The sequence below is a fragment of the Oryzias melastigma genome, linkage group LG7 (genome assembly GCF_002922805.2).
Source record: "Oryzias melastigma strain HK-1 linkage group LG7, ASM292280v2, whole genome shotgun sequence".
Classification (NCBI taxonomy): Eukaryota; Metazoa; Chordata; class Actinopteri; order Beloniformes; family Adrianichthyidae; genus Oryzias; species Oryzias melastigma.
In genome coordinates this window covers 30,341,508-30,363,986 of record NC_050518.1, presented here as the reverse complement: position 1 = coordinate 30,363,986, position 22,479 = coordinate 30,341,508, and the positions used below count along the sequence as shown (strand labels likewise).

The following is a 22,479-nucleotide window of genomic DNA, read 5'->3' as shown; positions in this document are numbered from 1 at the left end:
TATAAACTTACATGAGTCTTGTCATGTGAGTAAAAGGGTTTTTGCAAACTGAACTTTTACCAAAATCTTCATGTTGAACAGAACCATCATTCCTGAAGTTACTGTGGAGCAGAAAGAGGGATTAAAATAGCATCTTATGATTCAGCTTCCACAAAGAGAGGGCAGAAGGACGGACACTCTCCTACAACTCGCAGACACAGCTGGTGAGTTTAGGTTTGTCCTTTTCTTTCTGAAAGAGTAGACAAAGGAGGAGAAGCCTGGAACCTGATCCATGACAGAAACACTCAGGACAGAATCTGCTTTCAGGGCAAAACTCTGACTGTTTTCTTCCATCCTGTGGAGCTGCACATATCAAACACTAAACCTAAATCTACAGTTTTGCTGCTTCTCTCCTGATAGAGTTATCTGTTTCACGCTGTGAGATCCTGACTTGTCCTGTCATGAAGAGATCTAAAGATAACTCCACTTATCACCTTTAACCAAAAACAGTTTGATCTGAAAGTGGATTTTTTGTTATGCCGGTACTATTACACCCCCCCAAAAATAAATAAAAACCTCCAATATCTTTGCCTTTAAAGTCCCCCTATGACTATTTTTATTTTAATAAAAGTTCTCAGTAGTGTTGTATTTATGATTATGAAATTTTTAACCAAAATCCCACAACCTAAATATCTTAGAGAGCCATTTTTTAGTTGATCTGAAGTTTCGGACTGTGAAAACGTCTCTGTGGGGGCGTGGCTTTTGTAGCTGGGTGAAGCTGACCAGCTCCATCTCCGATTCTCCCCTTCGTTTTGAGCTGAATTTCAGCTCTGACAAGGAAGAGTTTCATGGACCGAACTTTCACCGATCCTTCAACTGCGGTCAAATGAGCCGCCGTTCACATTTCCGTGGTCACATCAAGAAGCTCCGTGGAGTCTGGTGGAGATTTTCCAGCGTTCTCAGTCCTGCTACCGTAAGTATTGGATGAAACTCACACCAAAAATCCAGTGATGCTGATTTGACCACAGAAATGTGAACGGCGGCTCATTTGACAGCAGTGCTGCTAGAGCCTGGCCCGGGTAGTGATGGGCGAAGGCGAGGGTACGTCTGGACAGGTCCAGGCAAATTCTGGCAGGGACGTTTCATGGCAAAACATCGGCACCGGAGGGTAGACAGCAGAACGGCAGCATCAAAGAAACAGGGATCCCTCCCCTGCCTTTTCTGTCGTTTTTATTATCATCGCTCTTTTTTGTCACCACTTCTGGGTCTGTTTCATTTTTTTATATGCTCCACTGTTGTTGCCTGACAAAATAAATATAAGCACCAGGACATGACTGTTAATATATATTTTTCCCCGGCAGGGGCGGGGTTACACAGCTCGGCATCATAAGCCACGCCCACACAGAGGAATTTTTGGAAACGAAGACGTCAGATCAACAGGAAACATGATTTTTTAAGACATTCAGGATGTCGAATTTTTGTTTAAAACTTAAAACAGTCCTAATTAAAACCCCACTGGAAACATTTAAATATATATATTTTTTTAATTGTAGGGGGACTTTAAGGAAGCTGATTCCATTATTTTGCTGAACAGGAGAAGAAGAGGCTTCAACAGTGAAACAGAGCAGGTATCATAAGTCCTGGACATGTGAACAAATGGAGACGATTACAGCCATGCTACAGAAAATGCTTTTTATTATGGTGGAGGCAAAACTTTCATCAAATAAAAACACAAACTCTCAGAAATGAGTCCTTAAAAAACGGTTTCTCTTGGAGATTATCTCTGATGCAAACTCCTTTATTTAAATTTGTAATTATTAAAAAGAAAATTCATGATTTTTTTCAGTCTCACTGATTTTTACCATAAAAAATCCAGTTAATACAAAACACACTAAATTTTTATCTTAAACCTGAACAAACCTCGAGATGTTTTTTCTTCTTAAAAGCAGCTGGAGCTCCTCTTCTTCTGGACAATCTTTCTTCCTCTACATACTTTTAAGTTCTAATTTATTTATGAATCAAAATGTTACAACAAATATTTTTCAAAGGGAAATCAAACAAGTTTATGGCTCCTAAACTGTCATGATGAAATTTTCATGACTTTGAATTTTTTGGACAAAAATAAAATAGATCTTTTAAATTGGCACAAGTCCTGAGCTGAAATGTTCAGCTCATCGTTTGATAAAAATATTTTATTCCTGGGGGGAAATTGGATCCCTTGCTTCCATCTTCAAATTATTATTTTTTCTAGTTCATTTATGAAGCAAAATGTTACAATAATTTCTTTTTAAAGGCAAAGCAAAACAGTTTATGGCGATAAAATGATCTGATCCAGCTTTAATCCAGCAATAAATGAGCTTATGTAATTTTGGCTTCAACACATCCTCACCCCTGTGTCCAAACATCTCCTCGCTGTCCTTTGAGCACGTGCAAACCCTCTCAGGCTCTTCTCCAAACCATCAGTGAAGATGATCTTCCTGTTTGGATTCAGAGGCTTTGCTCAGATTTTCCTCCAACAGATGTCTGCTGCTCAGCTAAGATGATGATAGGAGCTGAATGATCAGATGGCTCAGGATGAGGAGCATGAAGCAGTCCATGGAGAAGGAGCCGGCTCCATTGTTGGACCTTGTTAGAACGACCCTCAGCAGAACTTCCACAGGATAGTGATCGCTCACGTTCAGAGCCTGGAGAAGGAACAAACAGCTTTACTGTGAGAACTGAGTCGTCTGTGGCTGCAAATGACACCTGCAGTTACCTGCTTCTCCGTCAGACTGTATTCCTCCTGGAAGTTAAAGGCTTTGGCAGAAGACGGCACGATTGCTCTGTTGAATGCTTCTCCGTGAACAACGATCCTGTCGACAGAAAATGTGAAGGACTCAGAAGTCTGGAGACTCAGCTGTGGGGGTGGTGGAGGGTCAGAGCGGCTCACCTGTCATAGGAGCAGGAGGTGGTGGAGCGCACGGTGGTGTCGGCGGTGTCGGGGATGAGCCAGGACAGGCTGGTGTCAGTGATCAGCCGCACGTTCTTCCGGTTCTTCTTGGGGAGGTAACTGCAGTCGGCGTTGAAGTCTCCCAGGATCATCACATTCTGAAACACCTTCACTGTTAGAAACCACTTCTCCTGGATTTAAACACATTCACGTTATTGACCCCACTGTCTTGACCATTCAGTCAGGGCAGTGGGGTCAAGATTAAACCAAATTATGTCTCTTTGTTTTATTATTTGTCTTTTAGAAATAGAGCATATAGGACATTTTGGGATCTCATTCCTCATACTGAGCATAAAACTGGGGACTGACTAAACCTAAAGCTCCACCTGAAACTTTAAGGATAATATTTTAATTAGAGTGGCATTCATTCTCATTATTTTGGAAATAAAAAAATAGATTTAGGTTGATATAGGATGAAAATATGTAAGAAATTATGTCAATTACTAACTAATAAAAACAAAAAAACAAACAAAAAAATCCCAAATGAGTTCTAGTAAGTACAGTAATCAGAACAAACACATATTACATTTGCTCTTTAGGAGAGATAAAATTGTAATTAGTTATTTTGCTAAACTAATTGAATATTAAAAAAATGAATAGCAGTATTAGTAGTGTAGGAATGAAATGCATTCAAAAGGCGTGGCCTGGTAATACATTTGAATTGGTAACTAATTAGCATAAATCCAAAAATGTCATTATAAAAAGTACCGGACAGCTGGAGTTGAATCAGGGACTTGTTGGACATGAATCAGTTGCTCTTCCACTGAGTTATACCATCCACCACATTCCATGTCCAGACGTTATATTTAATCTTTACACAAGAATATATGTCAACAATATCTCAAAATCAGATTTTTTGGTATCATTAAAGAAATGATTAAATTAATTAATAAAAGAAAAAAAAATCAACACAAATGTAGGAAAAAGATCATTGTGTTTAATCATCATAAACAGAGATTTTTGTAGTTATGCATTAAATGAACACTTTGGTTACATTAGACTCATTAAATGTAATGATTATTAACAAAAGTTAAATAGAGTTGGATTTTTTTCTTGAAAAGGAGTGGAAAGAAGTTAATTTATTGAAGTAATTTTGATCAATTCATTTCTGATTCTCCTATTTATCTACAGAAAATATTCTTACTGATTAATTTAAAAAATATATATATATAAAATATAATATAAGAAAAACACTACAGAACATTACTACTGTCTAGTCAGGTGAGTGTTGTTTCCATATTAGTGTTCTTTTCCTAGTTGCAGGTCGCTTCTTCTTGCAGTGATAAAGGAGACGTGAGGAATGAGCGCTGACTAGAAATCTCTGATGACCCAGCATTCTAGAGTCTTGGAGACGTAAAAAAGTCTCACATCAGATTTGTGTTTAAATGTGGTGTTGTGTGTGATTTCTGCATACTTTTAAAGATTTATATGTGTAGTTAGTTTTAATCTGTTGTAAATTTAAGTTGTGTGTGTGTAAATTAGTTTTGAATTCTTTTGGCATTTGTGTATATGTGAAAACACAATTGCAGGTACACGTATCTGATGATACTATATTCTCTCCATATGTCAGTCACACCAGTACATGATCATATCAGCTGTTTTCTACTAATTATATCCTCGGCGTGTTTAAGAGTCTTGTTTTCAAATTTATTCTTGTCAGATGATCTGCTTTGTCATCATTTTGTTTCTCCATGGTTTTTATCTTGTTTATTACGTTTTTTTTAATTCAAAGTTGATGTGTCTGCTCCTTGGTTTCATTGACTCCTCTGGTTCGTGAAACGACCGTCCTTCCTGAGAGGCGTGAGTAAACGGCGTGCTTACGTCATTCCCCCACATCTTCCTGACTCTCTGCAGCACGTCGTACAGAGCGTCCAGCTCCTTGGTGGCGTTGGCCGGAGTGGTGTGCTGAGGAATGAGGACGAACTCCCTCACGGCTGGAACATGAATGAGGAAAATGCTGAGAGGAGTTCCTGTCTTGACATGTCCACTAACCTGAAGTTCCTCAATCTTATGACATGTCACCTGTCTGCGGAGCTTTGAAGCGCACAACAAAGGGCTCTCTGGAGAACGCGTCCTCGTCTCCCGGAAGGTCGTCTGGGTACTGATACTCCCCTGTGATGGTGGTCGTGCTGCTTCTGCGCACACAAGGAGCGATTCATGTCACTCTATGAAGAAACTAAACTCAAAGGTGTGTGAGCTCACCTGTAGACAAACACGTACTGCTCCTGGTAGGATTCGGAGCGGCCCAGCCTCTCACTGGACACAGACTTGTACTCGTGTTTGGGGTCAAACCTGCAACGCACGAATGGAGATGGAGGACGGGCTGGAGTTTCTGCTCCTCAGATCCCTGCTTTGTCTGCCTCTGTGCATCGTGTGACTGAACCGGATCACTAAAGACCCTCTCCAGTGACAATTTAGGTTTTTAACATGTTCTTGTGGCATTTTTCTGAGGACGTGTGTGAAGAAAATTAAGCTCAAAATAGCATTTTAGAGTATTTCTTTATTCTAATCATTGAGAATCAGGACCAAATAAAAAATGCTACTGGAAAAAGAGCTAAGTAGTGACGTAGGACGGGTTTATTCAGTTCATTTTTCAAGAGTTTTAGGTGTCTTATCTATCGACCAGTCACACCTGCTAACTCATCTTATCCTCTTGTTTTTGACAAAAACTGTTTTGTATTTGCTTCAAACATTCTTTCATTCTCATTTATCAGAACTCTTCAGTTCAACAACTGAAATCCTCCAAAGGTTCAGACTGGAAGCTCAAAAGAGTAAAAGCTGAAGAGCAGTTCGGTTTGATGACTTCTGGAGGTAAAAAGGCTCGCTGAGTGTGACGGACGGTTCACCTCCTGATCTGCTGGAGGAGCTCCGGTAACGCCGTCCCTCTGCTGTCCCGGACCTCCTGCAGGAGGCACACGTCGCAGCGAGTGATGATCTGCAGCACAGAGAGATGGAGCCACTGCTTTGATTAGAGTTTACATCTTTTGTAGCTTGTGCAGTCCAGGAGCATCTTCATCACCTCACTGCCCAATCTTTACATTTTGAGTTTCCTTGTATTTGTTATTTCAGTTAAAACTAACTTGATGTGTGAATTTTTTGAAGCATTTACTTCACTGTGAACTCTTTCAGCACTTTTCAACGTCCCATTTTCAGCTATTGTGTGTGTACATTCAGTTTGGTCACTTTTTTGAATTTTGAAAAAAGCTTAAATAATTAATCTGATTCAAAGACTGCTCTTTAGAACCCTAAAAGTTCTAAAAGACTTTGAGATCAATCAACCCTTTGAATATTTAAGAGCTCCCAATCAAGTTTGATTTTCATATTTTACCCTTTTATGAATTTCTGAGTACATTGCTGCCATCTTTGCCTCCGTTAAAGTCTTTTGTTTGGCTTCCTCAGATAATTTAGCTTGAAATTAGTTCCAGTTCTCGAAAAATAAGTTCATATTTTTTCTTTGTCCAACAAACTGATTTTTTTTTTTTTTGAGAAATCAGCTCAATGGCCTTGTGGTAGAGTGTCCACCCTGAGACAGGAAGGTCGTGAGTTCAAATCCAGGTCGAGTCATACCAAAGACTCTAAAAATGGGACTCCCTGTTTAACATTTGGGGATTAAACCACCAAATGGTTTCCGAGTGCCACTGTGTCTGCAGTTCACCCCTCCCCCAGGGGATGGGTCAAAAGCCGAGCAGAAATTTCACACACTAAGAACTGACGGGACTTTAACTTAAAAACATGCTCAATATTGAACATTTTCAATTATTCCAGAGTAAATTAAACAAGTAAAACTATATATATTAAAATAATTAAGCTTAAAATGACATTTCAGAGTATTTCTTTGTTCAATTTGTTGTGATCTGGCTCAAAACTGTATAACTGGATTGCTACATTATTGATCGCATTTTCCTTTTCTTTTTTCAGAGGTAAATTTATAATGAACCCTTGCCGCTCTGCAGAAACTATGTCTTAAGAAACTTTTTTTTTAAATTTAGGCTAAAAACAGCATCATCATAGTCAAAAGTCTTCTGGGAACATTTTTACAATATGTCAAAAGATTATCAGAGTGGGAGTAAAGTAAACCTTTAGGAAGATTTTCACTCAGGCATTTTAAACTTTAAAAATCCTGGATTTACATCTGATCCCAAGACCAGAGCTTCACCAAAGCTGATAAAAGAAACTTCTGTTTTTTAAGATTTAAGAACTGTGACTGAAACTTTATGGTAAAAACCAATTCCTGTGTGATGTGAAAGCGGATTCCTTACTTGAATGAGGTTATTTAGCGATAATAACTGAATTGAGATACAGAAACTTTTAAAAACTGACAGGAATCGTAATTTTAAAAAAACCTTGAAAGTTGAAAAATAAGACATTGCTGCCTGGTTCTCACCCTCACGAGAGTCTGCATGACATCCGCTTTCTTGGACTTCGATTCTCCAAAGTGCTGAAGGTTGAAGGCACAGATTCTGAAGTCTCCATAAGCAGCTCTGACTTGCAGCAGGAAGGAAAGCAGCAGCAGACAGGATGGCCTCATGGTCCTGAGCTGCAGACTAAGACATACACAGGTTTTCAGGACACTTTCAAAATGGGGATTAAGTTCCAAACCAATTTTACATTGGGGGAAATGTTATTTTTCAGTTACATTCATCCTCTGATGCAAAGTTTAACTATTAAACTGCATGACCTAAAATGTAAAACACAGAAAACATGAAGGTTTCACTTTTATTAATGTAAATTATTCAGTTGTGACTCCTTTACAGGTCTCAAAAGATAATGAATGGCTAAAAATGTGAAAAAGTCACTAAAAAGGTTAAATTTAGAAGGAAGGGTTAGAGAGTCTCTCAGGCGTAAAAATGGACAGATGCTCCACAAACTGTAAAAAAAGTTTCCAAAAGAACATTTCTGGACATCATACTCCAAAGGCCATAATTAAAAATATTATCCTCAGAGCAGTAAATCGATAAAAAAATAAAGAAAATTTAAATTGATAAAACCTCTTTATATAAAGACCCACTCAAATGAAGATCGTGTGTTTAAGGTGTTCTTGTAGCATTTCTCTCATGATGGAGACATACAAATTAATTTAAGTAATTTGAGTATTTCTTTATTGATGAATCAGGAGCAAACGAAAACATGCAGTTTGAAAAACCTCAAGTTTGACGCAGCATCTGCCATGTCTCCCTGCTCCACTACAGTTCATATGCATTCACTTGTAGATAAATAGATCCATGAACATCTTTATTTTCCTCCAATTAGCTCCAACACTGTGTTTTCTAATGGGGAAAATGGGGTTGTAAGCGGGAGAGAAGGAATGATGGGATATCATTTCAGAGTAACTTCAGCGCCAACAGTCTTGCCCACAACTTAGAAGTGAATTTCTAATGAGCTCCTGCTGTTCTTCAGAAAATATGTCTTAAAAAATGATGCAGGCTTTTGGATTTCAGCTAAGATCTGCTAAATAGATTTGAAGAGCACTTTTACAAAAGACAAAAATATAGTTGGAGGGGACTTTTAAGCCCTCAGATGACACACTTTATCCCTTTTGACTTAACATTAATACATGTTTTAAAGGTAAAATGAATTTGAAATAGTTTGATTTTTAGAGGACTGATGGTGGCTGTAAAACTTCTAATTAGTTTCACTTTGTTTGATGTTTTTCTGATTTTGTGAATCAATCTGAGACAAACTGTTTTACAAAAAGTGTCATTAATTTAAATCCAAGACATGTGAGCAGTGTGTGCCCTTCTTGATTTGACAGGCATGTCAGCATTTCCTGTTGTGGAGGAAGTTCCTGTGAGTTTTACAGAAAAAGGAAGCTCCAACTTTCTCCCAAGAACATAAAAAAGAAAAAAAGAATCAAGCTCTTTTCAGCTCAAGATGCTTCGTTTTCTGAACTTTTTGATGCAGTAAAACTGACCAAACTGTGTTTTCCCACAAAAACAGCAGAAGGGTTTCTTCACGTGAAGGTCATGCAGAAGGAAAGGAGATTTTGGAGGTTTTCTGTTCAGTTTGTTCCTGTTTGCTGACCAACTCGACACAAAGTTGTCTCTTTGTTTTTCTACATTCAGCACTTTGAAAAGATAACAGCGTGTATTTTTGGAACTTTTACAAATGTGACACATATGCATAAGATCCCACAAACTAAACTAACTAGCAAAGGTTTTCCTGAAACTGAATTGGCTTTCTGTCGTCTGGCTATCAGTCTGGCTAACTCCGGTCCTGCTTATTTTCCAGATGAGCTGACTCCAGTAAATTCACTTCCTGATTCCTTAACACACCAAATGTAGGTGTTCAGACTCTATTGAACATAGTGAATTACAAAGGACCAAATTACTGTAATACAATTACTTTTGTCAGTACTAAAGTAACATAACAAATTACAGTTCAAATTGTGGTAATTGAATTATAATTACTAGAGTACAGAAACCCTAATTCACCCTATGAAACCATAGTTGATTAATAAAATTAATTAATGTGTGTAAACATTGGCATCTGCCATTGTTTCTTGGTTAAATAAAACAAAATGTCAGGGTCTGACAGTTCCTGGCCGTCTGTGCTAACACAGAGTTGGTCAAAGTAAAATGGAGAGAGTGTAAACACACGCAAATTTATGGGAGCATTTGATAACTGAAGATATGAGATTATTTCCAGTTGAAAACAAAGACAAAATATTTCAGTTGAGTCCTGCAGATGAACTGCTTTCCACTGCTCTAATGTCAATGCACAACCTGTCTGTAGACCATGGAGGCGGCTATACAATCTGTAGTTTCTAGAGTTTATGTGGTGAAATGAATGAGGTGGTGCCAAAATAACCTGACTGGCCTTGTGTACTCTTTATGTATTTATTCTGTGGATTTTATGAGGGGATTTTCTTCATGTTGGCTTTTTTTAATTTGAGAATTTGTTTATGAGTGAAAAAAGAGCAAAGTAAAGTTACAAGTGGTGACTTACTTCTTAACCTCGGGAATGAGTCAAATAATTTGATTACAATTTCATGCAGTAACTAAAGTCATTGATTACTATTTAAAAGTAATTAACCCAACACTGTCGGCATTGATCAGTCCAGGGAGATCTGGAAAAGCAGGAAGGGTTGTGACCCTGTAGTCAACTGTATTCATCTAATATCAATCAATCACTTTATTTACTGTATATAGCACTTTTCATCAACTTTGCTGTTGAACACAAGGTACTGAATAAAAAGACATAAATAAACATTAGTGAAACAAAATAAATCAGAAGACACACCCGATGAAAGAAGCAATACTAAAAAAGACGTAAAAATAGAAAATAACAGAAACACTGGCTAAAATTTGAGGAGGCACTGCATGGATTAAAACATAAGTTAAACCAAAAGACGCACTACATAAAAACAACAACAAAAATTGACATAACATGAAAATGTACTGCATAGATTTAAAAGACAGACAAGGTAAAAACATAAAAATGATGAACCATAAAAGCCGTAAAGTATATTAAAGTTCTTATATAGGGATTTAATGATTCATTTTAATCACAATTTGGTTCATATCATAATTGGAGGATGCCGATCCGATTCATAGTCGATATTGAGTCATTTTGAACAATCCGATTCACTGGTTTAAAATTGATCTGTCTTTCCCTGTATTTCTTACAAGATAATCAAGTGTAAATATGTGTACAAACAGGATTAATGAGAAACCCATTCACATGTTAGTTTGATAAAGTTCCTCCTACTGTTGTTTTTCCACATGAAAATAATCCAAAGGGAACATTACACCAGTCTGTGAGGTCACGTCTTCGTTAAATCCAAAGTGTTTCCACATGTCAAACTGTATCGATGGTTGATCAGTTTTTGCTGCATTACACAAGTGTTGTCTGCTGTCCACTTGGTTGTTCTTACTTGATAGTAAATGTCTCAATCCAAATCCTATTTTCTAACATCGATATCTCATTTTAAAAGGATTCTTTGGTTGATTCGATTCAGCCTCAGACAAAGTGATCTGATAGGATCATAAGAATATCGATTTATCAATTTATATTTATGTCGATTAATCGTTAACCCTAGTTTTCCTGTTTGGTCTTAAACATGTCACGTTTAGAAAACTCACAGCCAATCTAAATAAATGCTGATAAAGGAAAAACTTGTGATTGAAAACAAATGAACTTTGACTTGCAGTGTTTGGTCAGGAGCTCTCCTGGTAGTTTATCTGTGTTTCTCTACAGAAAAGCTGCTGTTTCTTGATTATTTAGATGTTTCTTGGAGGCTGAACCCTTTAGCTAAACAAAAAAGAACTATTTGGTTTTTGGTTTTTGAAAGAGTGTGGGGCTTGAATAGTCTTTAAGGGTTCAAACTTCCCACTTATGAGCAGAAACAGTGAGTTCTCGTTTTGCAGTTCACTTGCAGAAGTCATGCTGGTGGTTTGAAAGCAGCACAGCAGCTTCAGATCAAACTGTTTTGGTTAAAGGTGATAAGTGGAGTTATCTTTAGATCTTTTCATGACAGGACAAGTCGGGATCTCACAGCGTGAAACAGATAACTCTATCAGGAGAGAAGCAGCAAAACTGTAGATTTAGGTTTAGTGTTTGACATGTGCAGCTCCACAGGAGGGAAGAAAACAGTCAGAGTTTTGCCCTGAAAGCAGATTCTGCCCTGAGTGTTTCTGTCATGGATCAGGTTCCAGGCTTCTCCTCCTTTGTCTCCTGTTTCAGAAAGAAAAGGACAAACCTAAACTCACCAGCTGTGTCTGCGAGTTGTAGGAGAGTGTCCGTCCTTCTGCCCTCTCTTTGTGGAAGCTCAGAGCTGGACTGTTTCCTGGTGGGTGGAGCTGAAACCGGAGCGAAGCTGCAGCTGCTTCAGATCTTCTGCTGCTGATAAACAAGACGGTCATTCAGCTTCTCCCCTGTTCGTCCTCCTTTCCTCACAGCAGAAACTCCTGCATGTTTGAGTCTCTCTCGTCTCTTCCTCCCGTCAGCAGATGACAGAACCCCCCGTCCCCCCCCTCCCTAAATACTGGGTGTTTGTTACTAAAAAAAGGAGGAGTTTCCCTGCATTGTAACTCCCGCCTTACGTAATAGAAGCCAGTTTTCAGCCTCCTTTTAAGGAGTACATTTTATTCTACTGCTTCTGCAAATGTTGCTCTTAAACATAAACTGAATAACCTGCTTATCTAAACTCAAACATTAAAATGAGTTTAAAACCTTTGATCAAATGTCTAAATGAAAAAAAAAAATCCTATTATAGAATGAAGTAATGGAAAGTATTACTAAGAAGCCAGAGCACTAAACTGAATCATAAGATGCTATTTTAATCCCTCTTTCTGCTCCACAGTAACTTCAGGAATGATGGTTCTGTTCAACATGAAGATTTTGGTAAAAGTTCAGTTTGCAAAAACCCCTTTAATCACATGACAAGACTCATGTAAGTTTATATGTGTTAATTTAGTAGTATTCACAATCTTTGTCTGATCGTTTTCCATCTTTGATAAGGAAACAGCATTTATTGTCAGAATTCTTTACTTAAATTGTCTTTTCACAAAATAAGATCAAACACAGCTTTTAACTTCTGATTTTTTTTAAACTTCTCCATCAATAAATACATGAAATCTATAGTATTTTCTCTTCTGGAAAATCAAATTAAATCTATTATTGTCTAGGGGACTTCAGTCATTGAGTTAATTTTTTGTCAAACTACCATAATGTGGCTCAACTATATATGGCAATACTTTATTTGGAATAGTTTTTTTTAAGTTATGTTAGCTTAAGATTTCAGACAAAAAAAACAAGTAAAAAACGAAAAAAAAGAAACCTCAAATTTGATTTTTTGATCCAACCAACCTGTAGTTTTTCCTTTTGTCCAGCAGATGTCGCTGTTCTCTTTTATGGCTGCATTTGAAGATTTACACTGCAATTGAATCTTTTAATCTATCCTTATGTCATGCTTCAATAAATCAATTGGCATCACAATATATTTCTTCAAATTAAAAAATGTTTTTAATTTCAGACTGAAATAACATAAAAAAATGTTGAAGTGTTGTTTTTTCTGGCTCTACAGCTCCTCAGTAAATCTGCTTGGGCTTTAATTATTTTTTTCTTTCGAAATATTTCTTAATGATTGTGTGAAGGAAAAATTGTTACTTAGAAATTATCTACATATAAAAGATTTCTGAAATCTTTATTTTACTAAAATGTTTAGGCCAAGAACTAACTTTTTAATTAGGTGTGCTTCTTTAGCCAGTTCATTTTAGCTCGACAATTTAGATATACTGATAAATGAGAAATAGCTTAAAACCAAAAGGAGGAATTTTCATTTAATCTAAATCAGGGGTCGGCAACCTAGGGCACGCGTGCCACAGCTGGCACGCTGGGGCCTGACAACAAAAAGCACTTTTGTCGTCAGTTTTTGAATTTGAAAATAGTTATCATCACTTTCCACAAGGATCTTTGATCCCCCATTCCGTCACAAGGAAAGGATCCATTCATGCAGCGCTATGACTGTGACCTCGCCCACCATATAAAAACTTCGGATTCTCTTTTTTATTTAAATAAAACTTCAGAGTTTCACACAATACACATTACCCTCCGCGTCAGCCTTCATGACTGGGCGGTTTTAAGAGATTCCAGAAGCAAATGGATGTTGGTTTAAATATGTCTCTTTTTTTGTATTTAATGTTTTCATTGAAGCACTCTGAGCTGCAACACATGACAAGTTATTTTAATAAATAAAAAATGATTGATAAGTTCAGTTTATTGAATAATTACCAAAAAAGTCCGATTATTTTCAGACTTACTCTCTGTTAAATGTCAATATGAAATATGAACAACTTTTATACATGAATAAACGTTAAAGCTGGTCACCACTGTATTTAACGGAGGTGAAAATGAACAATGATGCTGTCCAGTTGCAGAAAATTTGAATAACTATAAATTCATAAAGGTTAAAACATTTACTTTTACATGGAATAAAAGCATCATCACAGAATGAACTAACAAGTTTTTCAGGCTCTGTCTCATAATGTAACAAAATTACAAAAAAAGCCAAAAGCAAACACTTGTTTATGTTTTTATTTTTTATGAATAATTGGGAAGTTCTTAGAAATATTCAGGATATTTTGTTCTGATGTATCCAAACATATTGCTGTTAGTATCACATACCACAAATGCAGTACTTTTGGTTTTCAGACAGACATAGTTGCAATACTATTTCAAGTATTTTATTTTTTGCAATATTATTATGAAAGCAAAATTTTGAGCTAATATGTTTAAAAAAAGGTTTTTGACCTGCTGTTTGTGAATTATAATTTTCGCAGATATATTGATTTTGTTTTGTTTTGGGGATTAAAGTTTGCATTACAGCTAGAGGTAGCTGAATAGCTCAGTTGGCTGGGGTGGGACCTGGGTTTGGTTCAATGAGCTAAAATCCAGTGAGGATCCTTAATACCCTTCATTCTGCTGCATAACTTGATCTCTCTGTACCTTAAAAATACAGGATTGTGTCAGGAAGAGCATCCAGTGGAAAACTCTCTGTATAACCACCTGTTTGAATCAGTGAAAGCTGATTTACTGTGGTGATCCCTGACAGGATAAGCAGAAAGGTGAACAAAAAAACAGTTCGCTTCGTACTTGGTGATGGCACAGTTGTTAAGGAGAACATCTTCACTCCATTTCCCATCAGCCTCTGCCTGCTGTCGACCGGGACCTCACAAGCTGTTCCTCATTCAAGCAATAAGCACAAACATTTATAAGGAGGCTATAGGCTGCGCTCAGGTGTGAAGTCTTGTTCTGGTTTCATCCTACAATTCTGAGCATTATTTCCTACAGTCCTGTTTCTGTCTAAACCTCAATCCTCAATCCCAGCCTGTCTTTGACCACGGATCTGACTCAGCCTGTGACAAACTCCTCGCCGTGCCTGACTCTCGCCTGGTCATCACCACTGCACTGCCTTGAACTCTGACAAACCCTTCACCGTTCCTGACTTCTGCCAAGCTAACTTAACTTTATCCAAGCTCCCTAAATAAAATACTGCATATGGATCCATCTGACCCACTGTTACAGATTTGGACAGCTCTAGAAAATGGCGGACACACTATATACTTGGTGATGGCACAGTTGTTAGGGAAAAAATTTTGAATTGGCACTTCAAGTCTTAATTGTTGCTGACCCCTGCGTTAGACAATTTGTAATGCAAATGTCAATATAAAGCAGTGGCGGGCCGTGCATTTCACACCTAGGTCTTCAGTAGTGCTCCATCTGAATCAATCCAACCCTCAATAACTATTTTATGGCAATAAAACTTCTAGTGCAGGTACAACTGCCACACACACACCAAAAGCATCAACAATAACCTGATAAAATTTCAATATTATGTAGGGAGATAGCAAAATTTTACTCACCAAAAATCCAGATTATTTGAACACAAAATCCATCGTTTCTATCCTGAAGAAGATTTCAATCACTCTGTCGTGCAGAATCCATGCGTTTGCAGATAGAAAGTGTTCCGTGGCTGTAATAAGCTGGAAAAGGCTGCATGCGGGAAATGTTCTGGTATTCCTGAAGCCTCTTGTGGTCCAGGAGGGAGACAAACATCAGTTTTTCGTGATTCTGAAATCTGGTCTGTGTCTGGAAAATAATATTGTCGGTAGTGCGCGAGAGGATTTTGCGCTGCACCTCTTCGTGAGCTCGGAGCGCCCGCGGTGCGTTCAGGGGCCTCGTAGATTTCCTCGTATCGGCTTCTCTCCCGCTAAACGGTGTCATGGAACTCCTTTACCCGTGCCAGACAAAACTGTGCCACAACTTTACCCAGACATTCATTTTCCACCAAAAATCAGACGATGAGACGCTTTCCACTGGTAACATCTTCAAACCCGACACGCCGCTCCTCGACACCTGTGTCCGTCACATAACGCAGAACCAGAGCGAGCTGCGCTGCGTTACTCGCGTCTGTCGTCTCATCCACCATAACAGACACAAACTGGGCTATAATAACTTCCCCTCTGATCTCCTCCGATCGCACTGATCGGGTTGTTTTGCCCACCAAACACGTCATTAGTGGACAGGTGGAAGTCTAAATCTGTGTCACTCTCCGTGATGACTTTCCTCTGTTTGTGGATCCAGCGCTTTCACCGCGCCCCCGAAATGAAGGTACCACTCGTAGTTAGGACTGAAAGTGGCGTTCAAATCCTTCTCCCGGTTGTGACAGGCTTGCTAGCTTCGGAGTTGCCCGACCCCGCTTAACAATGTCCAGCTTTTCTTGAAAAGTCCGTCTTGAAAACGGCTTTGAGAGTAAGTCTGCAACCAAATCCATTTCTTCTCCTCCTTCAGCCATTGTGGATTGACAAACCAGCTATTAAATTTGATATATTTGCCTGTGCAGGTCGCTACAGATGCAGTTTGCTAGCTCTGCCTAGTACACTCTCCGACTATCCAATCAAAGCGCGTGAAAATCCTGATGTTTCCGTGCGTCTGCTAGCTGGCCTTGCACGTGGTCTACTCCAGATCTGATTGGTTGAAGCAACAGTTTGGTCGACAATTATTTTATGCTACAGGGCCCGCAGAACTGATTGTGAAGGCCTTCAGGCAGATTTCTTTGACCCTAGCAACAAATGGTGCTGCAATGTGATTGGTTAATGCTTAAATAGGAAAATACACGTCTGGAAGCAGCGCAACCAGGGAGACAGCAATGAAAGGACGAAGACAGAGCATTTGGAATTATAGAATACGTATTCACGGAAATAAATAATTATTAATATCAGTCTGTGATTCAGATATTTTTAGGCCAGCAGAGAAGGCCTTGCAGGCCCTGACGGTCCGCCACTGATATAAAGTATTAAAATGCATATGTGCGGCTCAACGTGACTTGAAGAGCCATTACAGTTGAATGTTCTGAAGGCCTTAAGCACTTACTATTAGCTTCAATCAGAATGACTTAATTGTAGTGGCAGGAATATAAATGGATGACTCCACACAAGTTATTAATGTAAAAAACGAACCCATAAAAGAAACGGTGTCATACGTGATTGTTGAAGAGAGATTCGGTGTACCGTTGTCGCCGACAACGGTAATACATAGCAGCCTGTGTGTTCAAGCACTGGATGGCCAATACCAAAAAGTCCAGAGGGTCCAGAACACGGAACCCCCTCCTCACAGCGGCACACCAGACATCGGGTTCGGGTCAGGCACATTGACCCTGTAGAACCGCATGCAGGTGTCCAGGGACGTCAAGGAGGCAGCCTCGCAGATGGACTCCAACAGCGCCCCATGGGCAGCAGCCCAGGAAGTAGAAACAGCTCTGGTAGAGTGACACGACACGCCGGTTGGTACAGGGCAGCCATGCATGTCATATGCCTGTCGAATGGCAACCACAACCCAGTGGGCCAAATGTTGCCTCGACAGTGCCTGTCCCCTGCGGAGGCCAGAGAAGCAAAAAAAACAGGCGATCCATCGAGCGGAAGCCCGCGGTGTACACGACCTCCCGCCAGGACGGCAAACAGCCAAGAGGCACCCCCGGAACAATCCAAGACCCGTCTGCCCAAGGGGACAGAGATCGCAGGACATGGGGTGGAATAACTAGCACGCGTTGCCGGTGCGCCGGCCACACAGCATCCAGACGCAGCCCAGCCAGCCACATCTTGTAAGGCCGAAGTGTAAGCAGACCCAGAGGAACCACTGTAGACGCAGCTGTCAACATCCCCAAAACCCGAAGGTGCAGGAGGAGGGACAAGAGCCGGCGGACACGCAGCTTCTCAAACAAGGCGAGGACATCATTTACCCGCCGAGGGGAGGGGCATGCCGTCAAGGCCACAGAGTCCAGAGACACACCGAGGAAGACTGTGGCCTGTGTCGGAATAGGTTGCTCTTCGTGAGGTAGACACGAAAGCCCAGGTGCCCCACATGGTCCAGCACACGTTGAATGTCTCGAACAACCTCTGCGCGAGAGGGGGCGCAGACCAGCCAGTCGTCCAGTTAAGGAAGAATCCTGCTCTACGGCCTCCAAGCAATCAGCTCTCACAGTAAGGGGCAAGACGCTACAGTCAGACCCGTGCGGAGGTGGTCAACACCCAGGTAAGTGGGGCATAGGTCATGCCCATCACCATGCGGCATGAGGACGTGGCAGTCCCTGCAGAAAAAGACGCCAACATGAGTGACCTGTATCCAGCAGGGCACTAAAGGTGAGAACAGCCAATGCCCAATGAAAACAAACACGAGCCGCCTCAAGACCGAGAACATCACTGAGTTGGAGATGGAAGGAATAGGTGCACTCACCCGCAGCAGTAACAGCAGTCAGCCTACAGCGGAGAATGCTACCGGGCCACCAAGCAAATTCGGAAGGACCAAAGCTGACCAAGTAGTTCACGCAGCAGCGAGATCGACAAGGCACGCCGAAAGCCAGTGCATGGCGGTGCAGAGAACGCCACTGGGCGGCCACCACAAACACGGCAACTGCAATAAGCAGGAACACCCGGCCGAGCACATCAGATAATCAATCTAGAAAGACGATCAAAAAGAGTCGCCACCAAGGCAATGGAGCAGCAGCCGCACGCCACAGCGAAACCACCTGCGCAGCCTCTGGAGGGTGAGACACACTACCAACTCCGACGCCAAACGTCATGAGGCTGCAGGCAGCAGGAAGAATTGTGTAACTCACCATGAAGTGGAAATATACACAGGAACTACTACGCACACAAGCAAGAAGAAGTTGAGACTGCGTTCCTGGTGCCACGTGACTTAATAGCCTCACGTGGGGTCACCAGGAGGTCACAGGTGACTTTGTTGTCATTAATTTCTCGAACTACGCATGCGCATGAAGAATCAGTCAGTGCTTGAAGCACCGCCTCTGCCGGTCAGGAGGGATGAAATAGATGGATGACTGTTCTTGATCAAACAAATTAACATCCACACTGATTGCACAGTTTTAGCAGAAGACATTTAAACCAAAGAGAGTCAGAGAAAACTCTTGGAACTCTTGAAAGAAAAATGTGGAAGGAATAGATAGAAATCACAATTGAGGAAAGTAGAAAATCTAAATATCTAATGCTTACAATTAACCAAATGTAAAAGAAAAAAGTCTGATCCAGTGAAAAACTGAGAAATGTTACAAATAACATTGAACATTGTTGAGGTATTTGTATTGAGAGCAGCAAGGAATGAACTAATGACGGCCATAAACAGAGCCAAATCCACATACGCCAGGAAAAGTGAGAGCATTTCTCTTCAAATGACCCCTGGAGCATGTGGAGGGGCATTAAGTGCATCACAAGCTTCAACGCAAGGAATGCACAGTGTCCGGATGACCCCTCTTTGGCAGATGAACTCAACAGGTTCTATACACGCTTTGAGGATCCTGCTGTAATTGGTAAATGGTAAATGGCGTATACTTGTATAGCGCTTTCTACCCTCCTTCGAGGGCCCAAAGCGCTTCACAGTCACAGACCCGTTCACCCATTCACACACACATTCATACACTGGTGGTGGCTCCGGTGCCAAACACTGGCGCCAACCTCCCACCAGAGGCAGTTCGGGGTTCAGTGTTTTGCCCAAGGACACTTCGACACATGGGTGGGCAAGGTGGGAGTCGAACCCGCTCACTTCTGATCAGGAGTCGACCGCCCTACCACTGCACCACCGTCTTTCACCAAACTCGCCACTCCACCAGGTGATATGGCCTTCAAAGTGTCCGCAGCTGATGTGAGCAGGACCCTTAAATGAATTAACCCCCGCAAAGCTGCTGGCCCCGATAACATCCCAGGGCAGGTGCTGAAGGACTGTACATCTGAGCTGTCTGAGGTGCTAGCAGACATTTTTAACGTCTCTTTGTCTGAGGCATCTGTTCCAACCTGCCTAAAAACATCCCTCATTGTTCCTGGGCCAAAGGGTTCCACAGTTACGGGGCTGAATGACTACTGACCCGTAGCACTGACCCCGGTAGTCATGAAGTGCTTCGAGAGGCTGGTTATGGCCCATATCAGGAACAACATCGATGCCACTGTGGACCCGCAGCAGTTCGCTTACAAGAAGAACCGCTCCACTGATGATGCCATCTCATCTGTAGTCCACACAGCACTTCAGCACCTGGAGGGCTGGAACACCTACATCCGCCTGCTCTTCCTAGATTTCTCCTCGGCCTTCAACACCATCATCCCACAGACCCTGCTGCAGAAACTCTCCACCCATGGCCTGAGCCCCATACTAGGGAACTGGGTTCTGGATTTCCTGACAAATAGACAACAGACTGTCAGGATCCACAATACCATCTCCCATAACCTCACCCTGAGCACTGGCACACCCCAGGGCTGTGTGCTGAGCCCCCTCCTGTTCACTCTGCTGACATATGACTGCTTGGTGAGACACCCCAGTTGCCATATAGTAAAGTTTGCAGACGACACAGAAGTAGTAGGACACATCAGCAGCAACGATGTGTCTGACTACCGAGAGGAGGTGGAGATGTTGGTGCAATGGTGCAGAGAGAGGTTGTTCTCTCTGCACCATTGCACCAACATCTCCACCTCCTCTCGGTAGTCAGACACATCGTTGTTGCTGCAATGTGCAGAGAGAAAACCTCTGCACTAAACCCCTCCTCTGTTCCGGCTGGCGTGTCTAGTTCAGGTGCTGGAGAAGAGAAGATGGTATCTTCACATTGACTCACTCAAATCAGCCGTCACTAGATTTTTTTGTTTGAGTTTTATACAATACTTATGTTAGTAAGTCAACTGTCAACTGTTTTTGTGTATTTCTGTTGTATGTCTAAACTTGTTCAGGTTGTACTGGAGTATAATTTCGTATGTCAGTGAAAGCTGTGCATATGACAATAAATCAGTCTTAAATCCTGAAAATATGGCGGACAATTTTTTAACTAGATGATTATGTATTTTATACAGAGCAAATATGTACAAAATGGTTTTGAACATTTATGAAGTTACCCATTAATTAAACTTTCATTTTCTTTTTTTTTAGATTAGTTGTTAACTGTCATTATTTTACAGTTTTTTTCTGTAAAAATTACTGACATTTTTTACAGTGATACATTAAAAATGCATCATATGAACACATGCAGTTTATTTTATTAGGTATTTTTGGGTATGAGTGAAAGTATAGAATGTATAGACCTTGTGTGGGGTGTTGGTAGTATACTGTATAGCACTTTATAACAAGTACATTTCAATTATACTACACTAAGTATACGTGTACACTTAAATATACAACTTTTTGTTATGAGAGTATTTAATGTATTCGATTAAAATAAGGAAAGGTGGCTTAGTGTGTGAAAATGTGCATTTATGAAAGTGGAATTTTGCAAGAAAAAGAATAAGACTCATAAAATAAAACTTCGCTGTTAGTTTAAAAAAAAAAACAGAACTAACTACAATTTTGTACCACGGGAGAAATCTTCACTGGCTTTAGCTTAAAGTTATATTCTTACATTTCTAGTGATAAAAAAGATTCCAAAGATGGTTTTCGTCCAAACAAATTTGGTCTGATCAGGTGACTCACCTGAGTCCGCCTGCTGCATCTGCTGGTTTTGTTTTAGGCCTTGTTTTGGAGCGGGCATGGCGCCCCGCCCCTTTCAGGACGCCCCGCCCCCGCCTCTTCCAGACCCGCAGGTTGGGAGGAACGCATTTCCTCCCTGTTGGATCATTCGCGCCCTGACCCTCGTCTGGAATGTCTCGTCCCGTTTCCCTGGGGGAATGAATCCGGACTCACTGAACCTACAGGTAAGAGCTCACGTGGCGCAGCCGTCTTTTTATAGTTATTTCTGGTGTTTTTGTTCACCTCTGACCGTTAAGTCTCTCTAGGAAAACTTTAAATAGTCTTGAGAAAAAAAATGTAGAGAAAGTTGCAAATGAAATGATACAAAAAAGACAAAAGTGAGCTGAGAAAATAACGTTTATAGTTTTTTTTTTCAATTGTTTAATTCGATATTTATCTACTAAATATCCTGTTAATGCAGCTCATTAAAAACCATGTTGTGTTGTACGGACGATTTTCTTTTTATACTGTTTTTAATAATATTGTACTGACCAAAATACATGAAAAAAGGTTTATTATCATTTTTTAAATGTCTTTTCAAATGTTGTATTTTTCCATTTTTTGAGAAATGTATTGTGTTAAAATGATCCAAATCTGCATTTTTCTACCTTTTCTGGACCTCAGTAAATGCGGGGGGAAAATATTTTATTTTTTCGTGCTTTTTATTACAACATAAAACTGGGATCCAGATGAAAACAGCTGTCAGCCTCCTTTGAACTCTCAGTTGGGTGTCTTTGTCAGCAGGACTTTGAGGAACAGGTATTCCTGTTATTGTCAAGCTTTCCCTGGGAGGGTCATGCAAATTCACTGAAGGCATCATGAAGATTCACCATTTAAAATATGTTTAATTGATCCAAAACTCAAACCTTACAGAAGGGGATAATTTAAAAATATCTTAAAAATGTATTTAGTAATTCACTTAAAAGTGTTTATTTTTTTCAAAGAAATGAAAAAGAGGATTCAAAAGGTAAATAATTTTTACCTGGACCTCAAATCCAACCTTATGTTTTGATTGACTT

The 22,479-nt window shown here is 40.2% G+C and overlaps 2 protein-coding genes across 6 annotated transcripts in view; one reads left to right on the top strand and one right to left on the bottom strand.

Moving 5' to 3' along the window:
* Positions 1-2,343: 2,343 nt before the first annotated feature.
* dnase1l1 (deoxyribonuclease I-like 1) lies at positions 2,344-21,510 on the bottom strand. Its single transcript, XM_024293276.2, has 10 exons — positions 21,425-21,510; positions 11,677-11,806; positions 7,353-7,512; positions 5,815-5,903; positions 5,171-5,260; positions 4,991-5,103; positions 4,790-4,902; positions 2,909-3,066; positions 2,735-2,831; positions 2,344-2,663 (listed from the first exon to the last, which is right to left on the bottom strand). Exons 3-10 carry the CDS (start codon positions 7,494-7,496, stop codon positions 2,514-2,516), a joined length of 954 nt encoding a protein of 317 aa, XP_024149044.1. The 5' UTR covers positions 7,497-7,512; positions 11,677-11,806; positions 21,425-21,510; the 3' UTR covers positions 2,344-2,513.
* Positions 21,461-22,479, top strand: part of LOC112159283 (collagen alpha-1(XX) chain) — a 43,298-nt gene continuing 42,279 nt past the window's right edge. For 4 of the 5 annotated variants that reach the window (XM_024293274.2, XM_036212970.1, XM_024293272.2 and 1 more), the window contains exon 1: positions 21,461-21,645. In XM_024293274.2, coding sequence (XP_024149042.2) covers positions 21,481-21,645 — 165 coding nt within the window. In that variant the 5' untranslated portion in view covers positions 21,461-21,480. The remainder of the gene's footprint in view (positions 21,646-22,479) is intronic. The other variant, XM_024293273.2, reaches the window with a different exon arrangement.

What these genes read in the sequence shown, in the direction of transcription:
- dnase1l1 (XM_024293276.2), bottom strand. Translation starts at nt 7,496, where the DNA reads ATGAGGCCATCCTGTCTGCTGCTGCTTTCCTTCCTGCTGCAAGTCAGA. An exon ending in TCATGCAGACTCTCGTGAGG is followed by an intron (nt 5,904 to 7,352) that starts GTGAGAACCAGG and finishes TCTGTGCTGCAG; the next exon opens with ATCATCACTCGCTGCGACGT. An exon ending in CTCCTCCAGCAGATCAGGAG is followed by an intron (nt 5,261 to 5,814) that starts GTGAACCGTCCG and finishes CGTGCGTTGCAG; the next exon opens with GTTTGACCCCAAACACGAGT.